Raw genomic sequence first — 18,288 nt, 5'->3', positions numbered from 1 at the left:
GTTAGAAAGCTGAACTAATCATATCTGAGAGGAGGCAAGAAAGAAAGTCAATGGGGAGGAAATGAAGCAGGCTGTCCGTGGAAGAGAGGAGATGAAGATCCAGGAAAGATGGAAAATGGGGAGTGAAAGAGGTAGACTGTGGTTGACAGCTTAGCTAAAGTGTCTCCAGCAGTTACCTCAGGTGCCACTTGGTGTCTTGGACTAGCTAGCAAGCCCACTGAGGAGTGGGAATGTAAGTAAGCTTTGCAGGGGTGTCCAATCTTGTGGCTTCCCTGGGCCACATTGAAAGAAGAATTGTCTTGGGCCACATAAAATACACTAACACTAACGATAGCTGATGAGCTAAAAAAAAAAAAGTCACAAAAAAATCTCATAATGTTTTAAGAAAGCCAATTTGCATTGGGCTGCATTCAGCCCACAGGTTGTGGGTTGCACAGGCTTCCTCTAGGGGATTCTTAGGTCTCTTGCTGCTGTCTGTGTTGCCTCCCATTCAGATTGGGGCTCATCAGACACTGTGGCAATCCACATTTGGAGCAGTACATTGGTCATTATTTACCTGTTATGGACCCTGGCAGAAGATTACTTAGGGATTTCAAAGCAGTATAAAGCCTAGTTCTTAGACTCTGCAGTTGAGCAAGTTCACAGAAACCAATACAGGCATCCACCTTGTCTGTCTCATGAAGTGCCTCTCAAATTTTTCTGCTTATGTACTTGACTGTAGAGGGGATATGAAATGAGTATCCCAGGGGACCAGTGAAATAAGATTCTGAGGTTTCTTTGAAGTCTTTTTATCTTGCAAATCCATGCAAATTTTACATTGTGTTCCATAATAGGTCTATTTATTTTAAAAAATAGTAATAGTAAAACAATACTCCATCCCCTCCCCCCATACGAAAGTCTCTGAGGCTCAGGAATATGGACTGTGCTTATCTTGTGGCTTCAAGAACACGCTCTCCCTCGGCCTCCCCACTAACACATTTCATCTGGGGTGCGTGTTCCCTGCAGTGCTGTGGAAAACAAACATAACATGTAGCTTTTGAGGATCTTGGCTACGTTGTTGGTGGCACTTTGGACCTTTTGCTGAATTTAAAAGGTACCTTTATAAGTGTGTTAGCCATTGATTAGACAGACCCATCTGGGCAATCCTCTGCTCAGTTTTAACGAGAAACCTCATGAGCAGAGACTTAGAATGGGGCTTCAGTCTAGAGCTCCTTAGCACATGTTATTAGACCCTATAAACCATCTCATTAATTTTTACATCTCTAAGCTAACTGGATCAGATGTCCTGCTTCTTCCTGGGCACATAAATACAATATTCTCTCCCAAAGTCACCATACCCAAATAAGTTCTTCCATAAGGTTGCTTAGAGATTGTAAATAATTCATGTAAAGTATTAAACATGGTTTCTTACATGTAGTGAGCAGCCAGGAAATGGTAGCTGCTATTTTATTATTGCTGCTATCATTATTGCAATGTGTACCTACTGTGAACAAAGCAGCATTATAAATGGAAGGTAAAGCTGGTTGGTGGCACATTCAAAACTGATGGCTGACAGATAACTTTGGATCTTGAATTGTAAACAGGTAAAACTTTTTTTTTTTTTTTTTTTTGAGATGGAGTCTTACTCTGTCGCCTAGGCTGGAGTCCAGTGGTGTGATCTTGGCTCACTGCAACCCTTGCTTCCTAAGTTCAAGTGATCCTCCTATCTCAGCCTCCCAAGTAGTTAGGACTACAGGTGCACACCACCACACCTGGCTAATTTTTGTATTTTTATTTTTTATTTTTTTGAGATGGAGTCTCGCTCTGTTGCCCAGGCTGGAATGCAGTGGCATGATCTCGGCTCACTGCAACCTCTGCCTCCTGGGTTCAAGCAATTCCCCTGCCTCGGCCTCCCGAGTAGCTGGGACTACAGATGCGCGCCACTACGCCTGGCTAATTTTTTGTATTTTTAGTAGAGATGGGGTTTTACCGTGTTAACCAGGATGGTCTCGATCTCCTGACCTCATGATCCGGCCTCCCAAGTGCTGGGATTACAGGCATGAGCCACTACACTGGCCCATTTTTGTATTTTAGTAGAGATGGGGTTTCGCCATGTTGGCCAGGCTGGTCTCGAACTCCTGACTTCAGGTGATTCTTATAATACTAAGAAGTATACACTGCTTGTGATATGATTAAAGAAAATGGAGCAAATGAAATTCTTGAACAAAAAGATGTTTAAGAAATAAAACCACTAACTATACTAGGGGAAAAACTGATTTTAGCTTCACATAATTTAACAGTGTGGCCAAAGCATAGAATTCTGTGGAGGAATAGTGCCTAGTACAGTGCCTAATTTGTGCTGCTTCATGTGTGTTGGTTGAATGAATATGATGGGTTGATACCTTATTATGGAAGCCAAATCGTATATATATACCTGATTAAGAAGGAATTTGAATGTTATCTAATGGTCAGTGAGAATTTTGAGCAGGGAAATGATGTCATTCATTGCTTGTTTTAGACTGGAAGGAAATGTACAAAAGGTTATATTTTATGATAGAACTATGATAAATTTCCCTTTTACTTTGCTAACATTTCTAAGAGCACACACCCTTTATAAAGTCTTAAGAGTACACTTCCAAAGGTGATAGTGGCTCCCTGTGAAACGGGAATGGGGGTGACGGTAATGTATTTGAATCTGGGAGGGGTAGCATATGTACTTTGAAAGAGAGCACCCAGGGATTTGTCCTTCATGAGTATCATTATTTTAGAGAATCCTTGAGTATCAAATCATAGAGTTCCTAGAGCCCCTCAGCTCTAACCCTCATGTTATAGATGACATCAAGTGAATTCCTTGACTCAACCCAGGACTCCTGATTCCTAGTTCATTGTTCTTTCTCATGCATTAAATTTGTGGGAAAAACTATGCAGATGAACAGAAGGGAGAATTGGTTTACGTAGTTTTTCTTCCCTGCTCCAGAGTAACTTTTCCAACAAGCCTGAATGTTTTCATATCATCTTGCTGCACTTTAAAAATTTAAACATTTGTGTCAATTACATATTCATGTAGGTAATAAAAAAATCTCACTGGCCGGGTGCGGTGGCTCATGCCTGTAATCCCAGCACTTTGGGAGGCCAAGGCGGGTGGATCGCCTGAGCTCAGGAGTTCGAGACCACACGGGGCAACATGGTAAAACCCCGTGTCTACTAAAAATACAAAAAAATTGACTGGGTGTGGTGGCACGCACCTGTAGGCCCAGCTACTTGGGAGGCTGAGGCAGGATAATTGCTTCAGCCCCAGAGGTGAAAGTTGCAGTGAGCCAAGATTGTGCCACTTCACTCCAGCTTGGGCTACAGAGTGAGACTCCATCTCAAAAAATACTCACCACCCCAGAGGCAAATCAGTAAAACATCTTGTCATGTTTTCTTACCAGTCTTTTTTCTAAATGTGTACTTTTAAAATTAGAATTGTATTGTTTTATAGCTTTTTATATGTTTATATATACAAACATTCACTTAAGTATATGTAGGTGTTATTTTTTTAATTTTTTTTTTTTTTTTTGAGTTGGAGTTTTGCTCTTGTTGCCCAGGCTGGAGTGCAGTGGCATGCTGTCAGCTCACCGCAACCTCCACCTCCTGGGTTCAAGCGATTCTCCTGCCTCAGCCTCCTGAGTAGCTGGGATTACAGGCGCTTGCCACCACGCATGGCTAATTTTTGTATTTTTAATAGAGATGGGGTTTCGCCATGTTGGCCAGGCTGGTCCTGAACTTCTGACCTCAGGTGATCTGCCTGCCTCAGCCTCCCAAAGTGCTGGGATTACAGGCGTGAGCCACCTCGCCCGGCCCTATTTAAAATGGTTATGTAGTAGTAATCCATCATACAGATGTGCCACAACATATATGATTAAATCTCTATTGTTAGGTAGTTCTCAATTTTTCAAACAAGCAACTATTTTATAAATGCAAATAGTTCTAAGAACGTTAGGAGACTTCGAGTCATTCACATACTAGTTCGAATTAGTTAATATCTGGTTTCTTTTTACTACCTAGTTGAGAGCAGCTAGTTGGAGAATGGAAATTGTGATTTGGCATGAAGCACTTCAGGAAGAGGGTGGGCTCGGGAAGGGCTGTGAAGGGGTAGAGTTCCATATAGGCTGTTTGAACCTCAGAAAAAGGGATGTAGAAAAAGGTTGCTGAATGGAGTAATTTCAGTGTTTTGCACAGGAATAGCTCTTTTTCTTTTTCTGGTCCGTATGACTTTTGCTTTAAGACTATTGCTCAAGCTATTTTGTAAGTTTGGGGTTCTCCCACACAAGTAGATTGACTAAGCATTGGTTAAAAGGCTAGGCACCTGAGTACCACTTACATGTTTTACTTTCCAAGTTCCAACCTAACTACTTATAAACTTGAAAGTAGTTATGAATTGTGGGTTACCTATAGTCAAATAGTAGGGTTTTTTTTTTTTCAGTCAATTGGAAATGAAAGGGTGGTATTGGCAAGGCTTCGGGACTAATTTAATGCCATTAGGAAAGCACAAGGGCTAAAAGCCTCAAAAAAAAAAAAAGGTGAAATGAGGAGTTGTTGCTGATTGGTGCAGGAACCTGAAAGATGACACCTGAAAACTCAAATTACATTTCAGGAACTTGTGCTGGCGAGAGATAGGGATAACACAGATAAAAGTGTAATTTGTAGATATTCTAAAATCCCTTATCTTAGCCAATAGTTTCAGCCGTGGCTTAAAACAATATATCTATCTGTACTTTAGCAAAATGGGTGGATTTGCATTTCACATGCTCCTCCTTTGGTTGAAAACAACTGATTACATAGGAAAGGGAAGATGATACTATAAACTAGGTCTTCATTCTGCTACAATATGACATTGGACAAGGCATTTCGTCTCTCTGGTTTCTAACCTGCAAGTAAAAGGATGATTAATATTGGTTTAGATAATTTTTAAAGTTCCTTTAGAACCTGAAGGGTCTTTATTTCTACAACAAAAAAATCACCCATGAGGTAGAATTGGCTATACATTCTCAAATGTAAAAAATTAAGCAAAATGCTGATCTAGTAGGTTCACATAACTTTTAAGTAAAGCATCTTGAAGGTGTCCCTCTATCAACTGAAGAACAAATGTCTGAGTTTAATATATGACTGCATCAAAAAAAAAAAAATATGCAACCGCAGTAGGTGACCAAAGGGATAAGTAACTTTCAGGAATTTTGAAAGCCCAGTAGTATTTAGTATATGCTCTCTCAGCATTAAAAAGGTCACCTTGCTAATACATGTTAATTTTGAAAGTTTAATTGACCTTTGGAATTTTAATATCAACCTTTTTTGGTGTGGTTAGAGGTTGGAGCAATCACTGAAGAAACTGAAGCCTGTGATTGGTGGAGTTTGGGTGCTGTCCTCTTTGAACTTCTCACTGGCAAGGTAAGCAGTGGCCTGGACGTTTAATAAATTTACTCAGATGCTACCTTGATTTCAAATTGAGAACATTAGCCTTCACCCTTAGTTTTTAAATCAGGGACTAAGCAAGAAAAACTTTGATATCGAAAGCAAGTAGAGAAATGCAAGTTTATCAAGAGTCCAGATTTTTTTTAAAAGTTGGATTGCATTACATTGAATAAATTGATGGTAAAGTTATTTTATGTCACAATATTTCATAGTGAAATATGACTAAAACTTTTTTCTTTTAATTTTCCATGATTCAGCTTTAACAGGGTCAAATCTGTAAGGTTTATGTAAGGATGTATTAAAATTCTCTGGATGTTTTAAACATATTGTCTGAAACCAGGAGAGAATTCTTATTTAAGAAAATTAACGTAGATATTAAAGTTAACATTATCTTTTTCTCAGTACCATAAATTTTTCCTATCTGTTCTAGCTTAAGGACAGAAATTATACTCTCAGATGAATGACTTTTGAATATGATGTTTGAGTTAGTAGACTTTAATAAAGTATTGTGCAGATTGCCTCCTGGGAAGAAAATGAAGGAAATGAACAGTTAAACTTTTGTAAATAGTCATCTACCTACGTGTGTAGATAATACTGACCTAAGATTGCTGGGGAGTTTACAAATCACCTTTACATACATTTAAACTGTAAAGTGCTATATATGTATGTAAAGTATTATGACTAACAAATTCTAAACTCTGTAGGGTTTTTAAAACATTAAAACATTTTAAAGGTATCAAATCCCTTTTTAGTTTTGCGTATAATTTAAGCTTTTCTGTAATATTCTGAGCCATTAATTTTATAACTAAGGACGACGGGACAGTAGCATAAGCTTATGATGTGATCATGGTGATTGTCTTCATTTCAGTTAAAAGTTCGATAGGCTCACAGCCCTCATCCTAAACTGCTTAGGCGGCACTGTGTTGATTACTACACTTCCAGTTAAAATGGTTGTTGAGCTTTCTGTACTTGCTGTCCATAAATCCTATGATAGAACAAAATATGATGTTATTTGGGATAAGAAGTGTACCTGATTGATTGTTTCAGACTCTGGTTGAATGCCATCCAGCAGGAATAAATACTCACACTACTTTGAACATGCCAGAATGTGTCTCTGAAGAGGCTCGCTCACTCATTCAACAGGTAATTTAACTGACCTATTGGCCAGGTTTATCAACCATGCAGATTAGCAGAGCCCACAACTCCAAAACCTTAAAAAGAGATTAGTTTGGAGCAAGAAAAACCCATTTAACATAAAACAAAGACACATTCGGAATTAATACTGTATATTTTCAGGCTTTTGCTGTCATCAAAGTATTGATGGGGTCAGAGAGTATAGTTAAAACTTCTTGGTATTAATTTTTTTCCCAAAAATTTAGGGCTCACAGTTAGTCAATTCTGTATATTTGTGTAACTCTGTGATTTGAGTATTGCTTTTAGCTTGTCTGGGGCTGCTCTAGTTTTGCAGTTACATTTTGTAACCTTATATGAATGGCTATTTTCAATTTTTAATTCTTATTTATAAGTTTACTCAGGTTATTTATAAAGCTACTCAGGTTGCTTAGGAGAGACATATTAGAAAATCTTGTCAAGTTAGATACTTCATCATTGGTGGAACTTGGGCATTGGTGTCAGTGATTATATTTCTGGTGGCTTTGAAGAAAGAGACCATTGATAATTAAAGTTCAGTATCCCAGAGACAGGCTTGGAACTCCAGTGAACTTCTTAGATTGATTCCTCATACTTAAATTACTCCTCTAGTTTCGTGTAGTGAATTTTGCTGATATTGAGGGTTGTTAGTACTCCGGTGTGACAGGCCCATTGCTGGGCTATCAGCAGGAACAAGAAGGCCTGGGATCCTTATACTTTTATGAAAAATATAATGGAAAAAGTTCTTTGAAAAAGATCAAGAACTAAAATTATGTAATGAAACATGGATTTTTAAAAAAAAAAGTCAGGGAAAACAAAAATTAAAAGAGGGCAGGGGAGCATATATTAGGAAGATAATTAACTAGTATTCTCTTGAAGAGTGATTTTGCTTTCATTCAACAAATATTATATACAAGGCACAGTGCTATAAGCTACAAAGGTAAGACAGGTAAATAACCATACCACATGGAAATTGATAAAGGCTGTCAAAGAGTTTTAAAAAATACTGTGGCAAGTCAAAAGAAGGGGGCGGATATAATCAGTGGAGTGGTAGTATTAGGGGAAGTTTTTGTGGAATGGATGCTGCTTTTGCTGGGCCTTAGGATTTCAGCATGGCAAGGATGTGGGGAGAATAGTCTCGGTGGAATGAATGGTTTGAACAAAGGCAAGGAAGGAGTCTGAAAGACCCAAGTTTAGGAAACAAAGTTTGATTTATCTGGAATAGAGAGATAAATAAAGGTATGGGTGACAGGTGAGCATAAAAAAATAAGTTGGGGTTTTCTTATGGGGTTCTATCATCACAAACACAAGAGTAACGTGATAATATTTAATTCATTAAAATTTGAGATTTGGAGTTTGTGGAGAAGAGTAAACAGTTTAGAGTTGTACTTCAGGAAGATTAATTTGCCCAGAGTATGCAAACTATAAAGAAACAATCAGGTTGGAAATGTTGAGATGAGAATACCTAGAGCACTTTAGATTAAGAGGTAATGAAGAGATACATAAAACATTTCATTCTAATGGAGAAAAAAAGAACAGCTATTCATTTGATTTCATCTTATTCGTTGTGGCACGAGATAAATTCAAGGTATTTTTTAGTAAGTAGTTTAGGAAAGACTAGCAACTGCTATTTTTTTGTTTCTCTTCCTTAAAGAGGTAGTCATTATTATATAATATTAAAAATAGAATTCCTCATAATAAGTTATCAAGTTCTGCTTTTGTCTTTATTAGAAGTTAGGTTGTAAAGGAATCTAGGCTTAAGATATGGTAAGTCCCCAAACTCAGATATGTGTAGCTTATATAGTAAATCAGCATTATGTCATTGGCCTGCCTAAGGAAACTACCACTCATGTTGAGGAAACATCATCAGGAAAGGGAAAAGGGGTCTCTTGGCATGATTAGCAATTTGTCATTTTGACTTTCCTTTTCCACTACCTCACAGGTCATAGAGGTCACTTTAAAAAAAAAATCACAAAATGATTTATATGGAAATAATTCTACGTGGGGGAAATTTTCTCCTCTTTGGTCTTTTAGCTCCTTGCTTTGTTCTTAGATCTCATAATCCCCTGTACCCCTGGTTCAGTTATCTGTCCGAGTCAAGCAAATGGTGCCAAAGTAAACATAATTACATTTTAAATGCAATCTTAAAAAAATCCCTCAGAGGATGTATGTTTGTGCTTTAGCATGTACATTAGTTAATTATGACACAGTTGCTTGGTCAGTTTTAAGAAATTATGTGAGGAAAAGACCAAAACAAATTTTCGTGCCCTCATTGCTCAGCTCTGTTGTCTATTCTTCAGGAGAAAGGAGGTTGGCAGCTGTTGTCTTGGATTCATTAACTTGAATGTGCCACTGGCTGACATTTTCTTAAGCAGCAGAATCTTTGTGTGACCTCTCTTGAGGTGTGCTATAGCCTTTAAAATGGCAGAATAAGCAAGATAGTCATAGTTAAAACAATTATACTTTTGCCTATAGATTTATACTTGCAGATATATAGAGGAGTTCATGAACTAATTAAATTGACTTTAGTAAAAGTCAAAATATGAACCTTTAGAATTTCACATTTAAAGTGTATTTTAGAAAGAAGCCAGTTGTTTATAATGAAGAAGAAAGAACTTACATGTTTATGTGTTTCCTGAAATACTAAATATAATTGTCATTGCAGTTAATTCTTAAAAATATTTGAAATGTTAGATTTATATTAAGATGTTTGGTGCCTTCCACATTTCAGTCAGTAGACATAAATTGTCTGATTGTGAAAGTGGATTTGATACATGTGGGATATTCCTGTGATGTTTGTTTTATAACAATAGCTTTTCTCTTAACAAATCGTAGCAACTACTAATATAAAAATTCTTTGAGCAATTAGGTTTAATAAACAGTGTAGTATGGTTCAATTTGAGTGCTAGACATAATTTCAAGTAAAAGACTGTTAGTATAGTCTTTTGAAGCGTATGCTTCACTCCCCTTATGGATTTGGTAATACCCAAGTGAAGTAATAGATTCTTAGCATTTGCAGATCTCACTTTTGTGAGGCAGTGTAATGTTGTTGTTAAGGCATGGATTCTGGAATCAGAATGCTTGAATTCAAATCTTTGCCACTTACTACCTGTGTTATCTTAAACAAGTTACTTAATTTCCCTGAGCTTCTGTTTTCTCAACTATAAAATGGAGATAATAGTAGCTATTCATAGAGTTGTGAGTTAAATGAGTTAACCTATCATAAGCACTTAGAATAAGTACCTGGCATGTGATAAGTGTCGTGTATATCTTTGTTATTGATAGGACAGTGACGAACATTCATGACACAGTAATTTGCAATTTGATGAAGCATATATTGGAATTATAGGGCTGCTAATGAAGAATGAGGCTATTGCTATTGACACAGGTCAACAAAATTCCAAAAAAGTAGTGGACTGGCATATAACAGGCAAACAATTGATACTTATACAAATAATTGAATTATGAATGAAAGAAAAATTAGAAGTAATGAAAAAGAAAGAGAAGAAATAGAAGTTTTGGTTAACATCCAAGAGTGGAATTTCCTATATATTGGACTACAAATGTTGTAAATAAATAATTTAATATTTCAGTTGCACTTGACTACTTTCTGTGGAAAAAAAATATGTACTGTGAGTATTCTTAAATTTGAGTGGCTGTGGCTTCATGAGTTAGTTGGCAGAGTTTCTTTCCCCCAAAAAGTATGAAGTTAGACAGATTTGGTAAAAAACCAGTCATTTCAGTGCTCTGGAAATGGATCAAAGGATACAACAATCCGAAAGGTGTTTATGCTTAAAAAACAGCTGAACTGGCCAGGCATGGTGGCTCATGCCTGTAATCCCAGCACTTTGGGAGGCCGAGGCGGGTGGATCACCTGAGGTCAGGAGTTCGAGACCAGCCTAATATGATGAAACCCTGTCTCTACTAAAAATACAAAAATTAGTCAGTCGTGGTGGTGGGTGCCTGTAGTCCCAGGTACTTGGGAGGCTGAGACAGGAGAATTGCTTGAACCTGGGAGGCGGAAGTTGCAGTGAGCCGAGATCGCGCCACTGCACTCCAGCCTGGGCAACAAGATTGAGGCTCTGTCTCAAACAAACAAACAAACAAACAAAAAACAGCCGAACTCTGGGAAAGAACAGTGGGACTCTTGACCCAGGCCTGCTTTCAATCTCCCCTTCCTGCTTGGTCAGGTGCAAAGGTTCTGCCAGGGTGGGATAAACCATGAGGACTGATCCTGAGGCTGTATAAATGTGCACAGGAACAGGGAGTGGGCCCAGCAGAAAGTAAAAGCCAGGGCAGATGTGGTTTTGTGGCCTAAACTTTGAATGTGTTCTGCTATGCGTTGGCAGAGAACAGAAGCTTGAAGGGCTGAGATATTTGAATACAACCTCTGTTCAGTCACTGGTTGACCCATAGGCTATACAGACACAGGGGTGACCCCGAGAAAGCCAACTTTAAAAAGAAAAAAAAATGTGGAAAGTTGTCAGCAGCTGCACATTACAATGCAGTGGGAAGGGGACTTAGCAGCTTTACAGATCTAACTGAAACAAGTTACCAAACAAAGAACAGATAATCCAACAGCAATGATAAACTTCATGGGGAAAACATCAGAGTCTAGAGTTGCTAAAATATACTATCTAAAATGTCCTGTTTTCAGTGAAGTGTAGTGTAAGACATACACAAAAACAAAAAAGTATGTCCCATATTCAGAAAAAAAAAAATCAGTAGAAATTGTCTCTGAGTGTACCCAGACACTGGATTTACGAAGACTTTAAAGCAGCTATTGTAAATATTTCCAAAGAACTAAATGAAACTGTGTTTAAGTAATTAAAGGAAAGTATGACAAAAATGAATCAACAAAGAGATTCTGTAATAAGGAGACAGAAAGTATATTTTTAAAAAACAGAACTAAGTAGAAGTCACAAGTTGAATAATACAATGACTGACATGAAAAATTCACTAGAAAAAAAATGACTGAAGTGGCTAACAGCAAATTTGAGATAGAGGAAGAAAGAATAAATGAACTTAAATTAATAGAAATTATTGAATCAGAAAAATGGACACAAAAATTGAAAAAAATGAACAGGACTATGGAAATCTGTAAGACAATAGCAAATGTACCAGTATACATATAATGATAGTCCCAGAAGGAGAGGAGAAAGGGAAAGGGACAGCAAAAAGAAATAATGGCTAAAAACTTTCCAAATTTGATTAAAAACATTAACTTATGCATTCAAGAAACTCAACAGACCCTATGTAGGAAAATACAAAGAGGTCTACACTTCAACATATTTAGACATATCCACACTTAATCAAATTGTTGAAAGGTAAAAACAAGAAAATTTTGGAAACAGTAAAAGGAAAATAACTTACATAGAAGGAAGCATTAATGTCTAACTAATTATCAAAAACATGGAGATCAGAAGATATTGGAATGACACAAAGTGCTGAAATCAAGAAGCAGCAGTAAACCAAGAATTCAGCAAAATTATCCTTCAAAAATGAAGGTGCATAAAGACATTCCCAAATATAGAAAGACTGGGAGGATTTATTGCTAGCAGAACTGCCTTACAAGAAATACCACAGGAATTCCTTCAGGCTGGAAAGAAATGACACACCAGGTAGTAACTTAAGTCCAAGGAGGAAATGAGGAACACTGAAAATTGTAGATATGAGTTCATAGAAAAGACTAAAAAATATATATATTTTATTTATATATAATATATATTTTATTTATATATAATATATATTTTATTTATATATAATATATATTTTATTTATATATAATATATATTTTATTTATATATAATATATATTTTATTTATATATAATATATATTTTATTTATATATTATATTTATATGTTGTATATATAAATATATATTTTTTATTTAAAAGACATAAAATTGCATGTAGCAACAATTATGAAACCATGCTATTGGGTTTAACATATATAGAAGCAATATCTAAATATTTATGACAAGAATAGACAAAGGAAGGGGGCTATGGTGGAGCAAAGTTTCTACCTTTTGCTAAATTAAAGTTACTATTATTTTGAAGTAGATAAATGATCTTATAAGATAAGTGATATATTAAGTGATAAGATGCATATTGTAGGGATACAGCAACCACTTAAAAAAAAAAACCTAAAAACTAAATACTAAATGAAAATTAGTAGAGAAACTAAAATGGTACAGCAAAAAGCATTTAACACAAAAGAAGGCAGTAAAGGAAGAACAAATAAGACAGTAAATCTAGAAAACAAGTAGCAAAATAGCAAATATAAACCCACCGTGTCAATAAAGTGAATATCTAAATATGCCAAACCAAAGGCAGATTCTGTTAAGCTGGATCTTCTGTGCGTGAGAGACACACCTTAAATTCAAAAACACAAACAGATTGAAAGACAAAGGATGGAAAAGGATAAACCATACTAACAGTAACCACGAAAGAGCTGGAGTGGCAATATTAAATATCAGATAAAATGGATATTAAGATAGATTTACTAGGGTCTGACACATGTTTCATAGTGATAGTACAGGGGTAGCTGTAACAGTTACAAATGTATATGCACTAATAATGACCTCAAAATATAGGAAACAAAACTGAACTGAATTGAAAGGAAAAATAGACAATTTAGTAATAGTAAGTGGAGGCTCAATACGGTTTATAGAAAATTAGCAAGGACATTGAAGACTTGAACAAACTGTAACTGACATGTGTAGAACACTTCACCCAGTGACTGCAGAACACACATTCTTATCAAGTACACACAAAACAATCTCCAAGATAGATCACATGCTAGGCCATAAAACAAGTTTTAGCATTTAAAGGAATTGAATTCATACACTGTATTCTGAATTACGTTGTACACTGATTATAATAACCATAACAATCAAAGTAGAAATCAACAAGAGGAGGAGATCTGCTAAATCCACAAATATTTGAAAATTAAAACAGTATACTTCTAAGTTATGTATGGGTCAGAAGAAGAAATACCAAGGAAAACTAAAAAAGGTTTTAAATGGAAGGAAAAGGAAAACACAATGTATCAAAATGTATAGGATGCAGCTAAATCAATTCTTAAGGGAAATTTATGGCTTTAAATGCCTATATCAGAAAAAAAGGGAATGTTTTTAATCAGAATCTTAGCTTGCACCGTAAGAAACTATGAAACAAAGCTAGATGTGGTTGTGTGCTCCTGTAGTCCCAGCTGCTTGGGAGGCTGAGGCGTGAGGATCACTTGAGTACAGGAGTTCAAGACCAGCCTGGGAAACACAGTGAGACCCTGTCTCTAAATTTAAAAAAGAAAGAAACTACGAAAAGAAACTGTAAAAAGCAAAGTAAATCCAAAGCAAGCAGAAGAAAGGAAGCAGAAATCAGTAAGATAGAAAACAGAAGAATAAGAAAAGTAAAACCATAAGGTAGTTCTTTGCAAAGATCAGCAAAACTGGGAAACCTTTAGCTGGTTCCAAACTGTGCATAAAAAGGCAAAGGACCTATAATGTCCAAAACAATTTTGCAAGAGAACAAAGTTGGAGGACTTACACTGTCTGATTTCCACACTAACTATAAAACCATGATAGTTTTAAGACCACAGTGTTTTTCTAACAAATGGCACTGGGAAATTGAATATGCACATACTAAAAACAAAATGAACTTAGACCCTTCATACTGTTTGCAAAGGTTAACTCAAAATAGCTCATATATTTGTATGTAAGAGTTAAAGCCATAAAAATTGTAGAAGAAAACAAAGGAGAAAATCTTTGATGTTGAGTTAGGCAAAGAAGTATTAGATGTGATACCAAAAGCATGGTCCATAAAAGGAAAAATTGATAAAGTAGTTTTCCTTAAAATTAAAAACTTGTGCATTCAAAAGTCACCATTAAGAAAATGAAGACAATAGAGTGGGTGTGGTGGCTTATACCTGTAATCCCAGCACTTTGGGAGGCCATGGTAGGAGGACCTCTTGAGCCCAGAAGTTTGAGACTAGCCTTGACAACATAGTGAGACCCCGCCTCTATGAATAAATAATAAAAATATAAAAATTTTAAAGAAGGAAAATGAAGACAAGTCACAGACTGGGAGAAAATATTTGCAAATCATGTATCTGATAAGGGACTTATATTCAGAATATATAAAGAACTCTTGTAATTAAGTAAGACAGACAATTCAGTTTTAAAATGGGCAGAAAGTTAGATATTTCACCAAGAAAGCTATTTGAATGGCTAACGAGCACATGAAAAGATGCTCAACATTATTAGTTGTTAGGGGTTGTAAATTAAAACCATAACAAGATACTACTAATATCAGGAGAAGGGCTATTATCAAAATGACAGTACCAAGAGCTGAGGATGTGGAGAAACCGAAATCCTCATACATAAATGTTTGTGGGAATGTAAAATGGTACAACTACTTTAGAAAAGTTTGGCAATTTTATAGAAAGTTAAACATAAGCTTATTATGTGACCCAGCAATTCTGCTTCTAGCAGTGTAATCAAGAAAAATGAAAATATATGTCTACACAAAGACATGTACATGAACGTTAATAGCAACATTATTCATTATAGCCCCAAACTGGAAAGTCTAAGTATCTAAAAACTAGTGAATGGATTAATGAAATGTGGACATCCAAACAATGGAATACTAAGAAAAAGGAATGGCCTGTTGATACCTGCTACAGTGTGGATGAATCTCAGAAACATAATGATAAGTGAAAGAAGGCAGCAGCAAAAGACTACATATTTTATGATTTCACTTATATGAAATGTTCAGAAAGGGCAACTTTATAGAGACAAAAGTCAGGTCAGTGGTTGCCTAGGGCTGGGGATGGGGGTGGGGATTAACTGTAGATGGCATGAGGAAACTTTTTAGGGTAATCAAAATGTTCTAAAACTAGATTGTGGTGCTAGTTGCACAACTCTTTAAATTTACTAAAAGTGATCAAATTGTACACTTATAAGGGATGAATTTATATAAATTATCCTTCAGTAAAGTTGTTAACACAAAAATTTGACATTATTAAACCACAAAATTTTTTTTACTTATTTTACACATGATTCCTGTTTCTGAAGAAACCAAAACTTGTTTCATTCATTATATTAAATTATTTCATTTGTGTCAACTATGCCAAAGACTAGTGATTTTGGAATACTAATCAGCTTATTCACACTTTAGGTAAAGTTTAGTCTCAATACATACCTAGTTGATTAGGGGTCAAAAGATTTACTGTGCTTCCCAAATTTTCTAATCATGAAGGAAGTAACTGGCTATCTCAGAATCTAGTGCAATATCTAATTAATGTCATGGTGTACTTTTGGGGTAGGAAATTGATAGGTATAACTATCCTATTATATTACATGAAAATGAGGGAAACGAAGTAAGTTACTCAAGGCCATGTTTCCCATCAGTTGAAAAGCCATAAACTCAGTTCAGGTGTCTCTCACACCCCACAGCTAGAGTGGTATTAGACATAGCTCCCTTTCAAGAAAAATGGTCACTTGGCTATTAATCAAGACTGTTTGTTACCAGGGTTGAATTTAGAAGTTGTTTCTTTTCAAATATTGGTTTTCCTTTGATTTGCCAGTTGGATTCCTGTTACTCACTAAGTCCGTCTTTTTTTAGCTCTTGCAGTTCAATCCTCTGGAACGACTTGGTGCTGGAGTTGCTGGTGTTGAAGATATCAAATCTCATCCATTTTTTACCCCTGTGGATTGGGCAGAACTGATGAGATGAACGTAATACAGGGTTATCTTCACACATTCTGATCTTCTCTGTGACAGGCATCTCCAGCACTGAGGCACCTCTGCCTCACAGTTACTTATGGAGCACCAAAGCATTTGGATAAAGACCGTTATAGGAAATGGGGGGGAAATGGCTAAAAGAGAACAATTCGTTTACAATTACAAGATATTAGCTAATTGTGCCAGGGGCTGTTATATACATAACTTCGACCAAGGTGTGATCTGAATTTAATCCACATTTGGTGTTGCAGATGAGTTGTAAAGCCAACTGAAAGAGTTCCTTCAAGAGGTTCCTCTGATAGGAAGCTAGAAGTGTAGAATGAAGTTTTACTTGACAGAAGGACCTTTACATGGCAGCTAACAGTGCTTTTTGCTGACCAGGATTGGTTTATATGATTAAATTAATATTTGCTTAATAATACACTAAAAGTATATGAACAATGTCATCAATGCAACTTAAAAGTGAGAAAAAAGAATATACACATAATTTCTGACGGAAAACCTGTACCCTGATGCTGTATAATTAATGTATGTTGAATGTGGTCCCAGATTATTTCTGTAAGAAGACACTCCATGTTGTCAGCTTTGTACTCTTTGTTGATACTGCTTATTTAGAGAAGGGTTCATATAAACACTCACTCTGTGTCTTCAACAGCATCTTTCTTTCCCCATCTTTCCATTTTCTGCACCCTCTGCTTGTTCCCTCATATTCTGTTCTTCCGACTCCTGCTAACACACATGCAACAAAAAAGGGAAGGGAGTGCTTATTTCCCTTTGTGTAAGGACTAAGAAATCATGATATCAAATAAACATGGTGAAACATTAGATCTCTTCTTCATTTAATAACCCTCCCCCCTTTTTTTCCTTGAAGAAATGCCTCTGTTCCTTTCCTTGTGAAATATTATCAGTTTCTACCATTGCTTCTCATGCTTGACTTTGTTTTACTTTTTGGCTTGGTATACTAAGAAGCAAAGGATCTCATCTAAATGGAATTGAATGGCAGTCCTAGTTTGTTACTTATGGTGATGAGATTTTCAGATTTGAACTAATCTATTTGACATGATTTAGAAAGAATGTAAGTATTCACACATCTCCAAACATTTGTATTTGTTACTTCTTTTTGTTGCTAAGGTAGCTCCTGTAGTTATGCATTGTTGCAAAAATTAACAAATGTTTTAAAAGTGTTAACATCTGTTTTTTTTTTAAACATTAGCCAAAGAAGTCACTATTTCCAAGTTAGAAACCACCAGAAATAATTGAAATTTTTGATATGTTCTAATCTTCTTTGTATTTTTGAGATCTGTGTGAGAGCCCAACCCCACTCCAGGAGCATCTGTACAGCTTCCATCTGCCATCGACCAGGTCCTCTCATCAAATTAAATGGAACAGAAAATGCTCTAGTGAAACAAAGGAAATGTGCAAGCATTTTTCCTTTTTCTATTATTCTATTTCCCTTTTTCCTTTTTGGCCCCCTTATAATACAAACCCCAGCTGAAAGGCTGCAACAACACCAGGTTGGGGAGCAGGTCACCAGGATCATAGTTCAGTCAAAATGACATCACTCCCTGGAACTAGATTTCAACTCACTAGTCCCCTGGCCTCATAACAGGAACTTATGCAGGTGAGACACAAGAATGACTTCCTGTGTAGGACTAGTAGGAAATCTGCAAGTACTTAGAGCTGGCCATTACAGAACTTCCTTCCAGAAGTGCCCTGTGACATGAAAGTAGGACTTCACGACTAAGGTGAAGATCCCTGCCCTACCACATGATTTGAGTCTCTTGGATTCAAAGGACATTAATGTCAACAGATGGTTGCCATGTCAGTCTGTTGACACAATTCCATTGCTTCAGTTTTTCCCCTTTTCTCTCTATATGTTTGGTTGGAGCTTGTGCCTAATGTAAATACGTCATTCATAATTAGAATGGACATTAATTATTTTAGTAATAAACACAGGATAAATAGCT

The 18,288-nt window shown here is 36.2% G+C and overlaps 1 protein-coding gene across 16 annotated transcripts in view; it reads left to right on the top strand.

The window, feature by feature from the left end:
• Nucleotides 1-17,146, top strand: part of RPS6KC1 (ribosomal protein S6 kinase C1) — a 221,514-nt gene extending 204,368 nt beyond the window's left edge. For all 16 annotated transcript variants that reach the window (XM_031001489.3, XM_031001490.3, XM_055371332.2 and 13 more), the window contains 3 exons: nt 5,324-5,406; nt 6,478-6,573; nt 16,203-17,146. In XM_031001489.3, the coding sequence (XP_030857349.2) occupies nt 5,324-5,406; nt 6,478-6,573; nt 16,203-16,313 (290 nt within the window). In that variant the 3' untranslated portion in view covers nt 16,314-17,146. The remainder of the gene's footprint in view (nt 1-5,323; nt 5,407-6,477; nt 6,574-16,202) is intronic.
• The last annotated feature ends 1,142 nt before the right edge of the window (nt 17,147-18,288 follow it).

This window comes from Gorilla gorilla, chromosome 1, assembly GCF_029281585.2.
Source record: "Gorilla gorilla gorilla isolate KB3781 chromosome 1, NHGRI_mGorGor1-v2.1_pri, whole genome shotgun sequence".
Taxonomy (NCBI): Eukaryota; Metazoa; Chordata; class Mammalia; order Primates; family Hominidae; genus Gorilla; species Gorilla gorilla.
The sequence above is the reverse complement of the archived record's forward strand: the minus strand, read 5'-3'. Positions and strand labels throughout refer to the sequence as shown.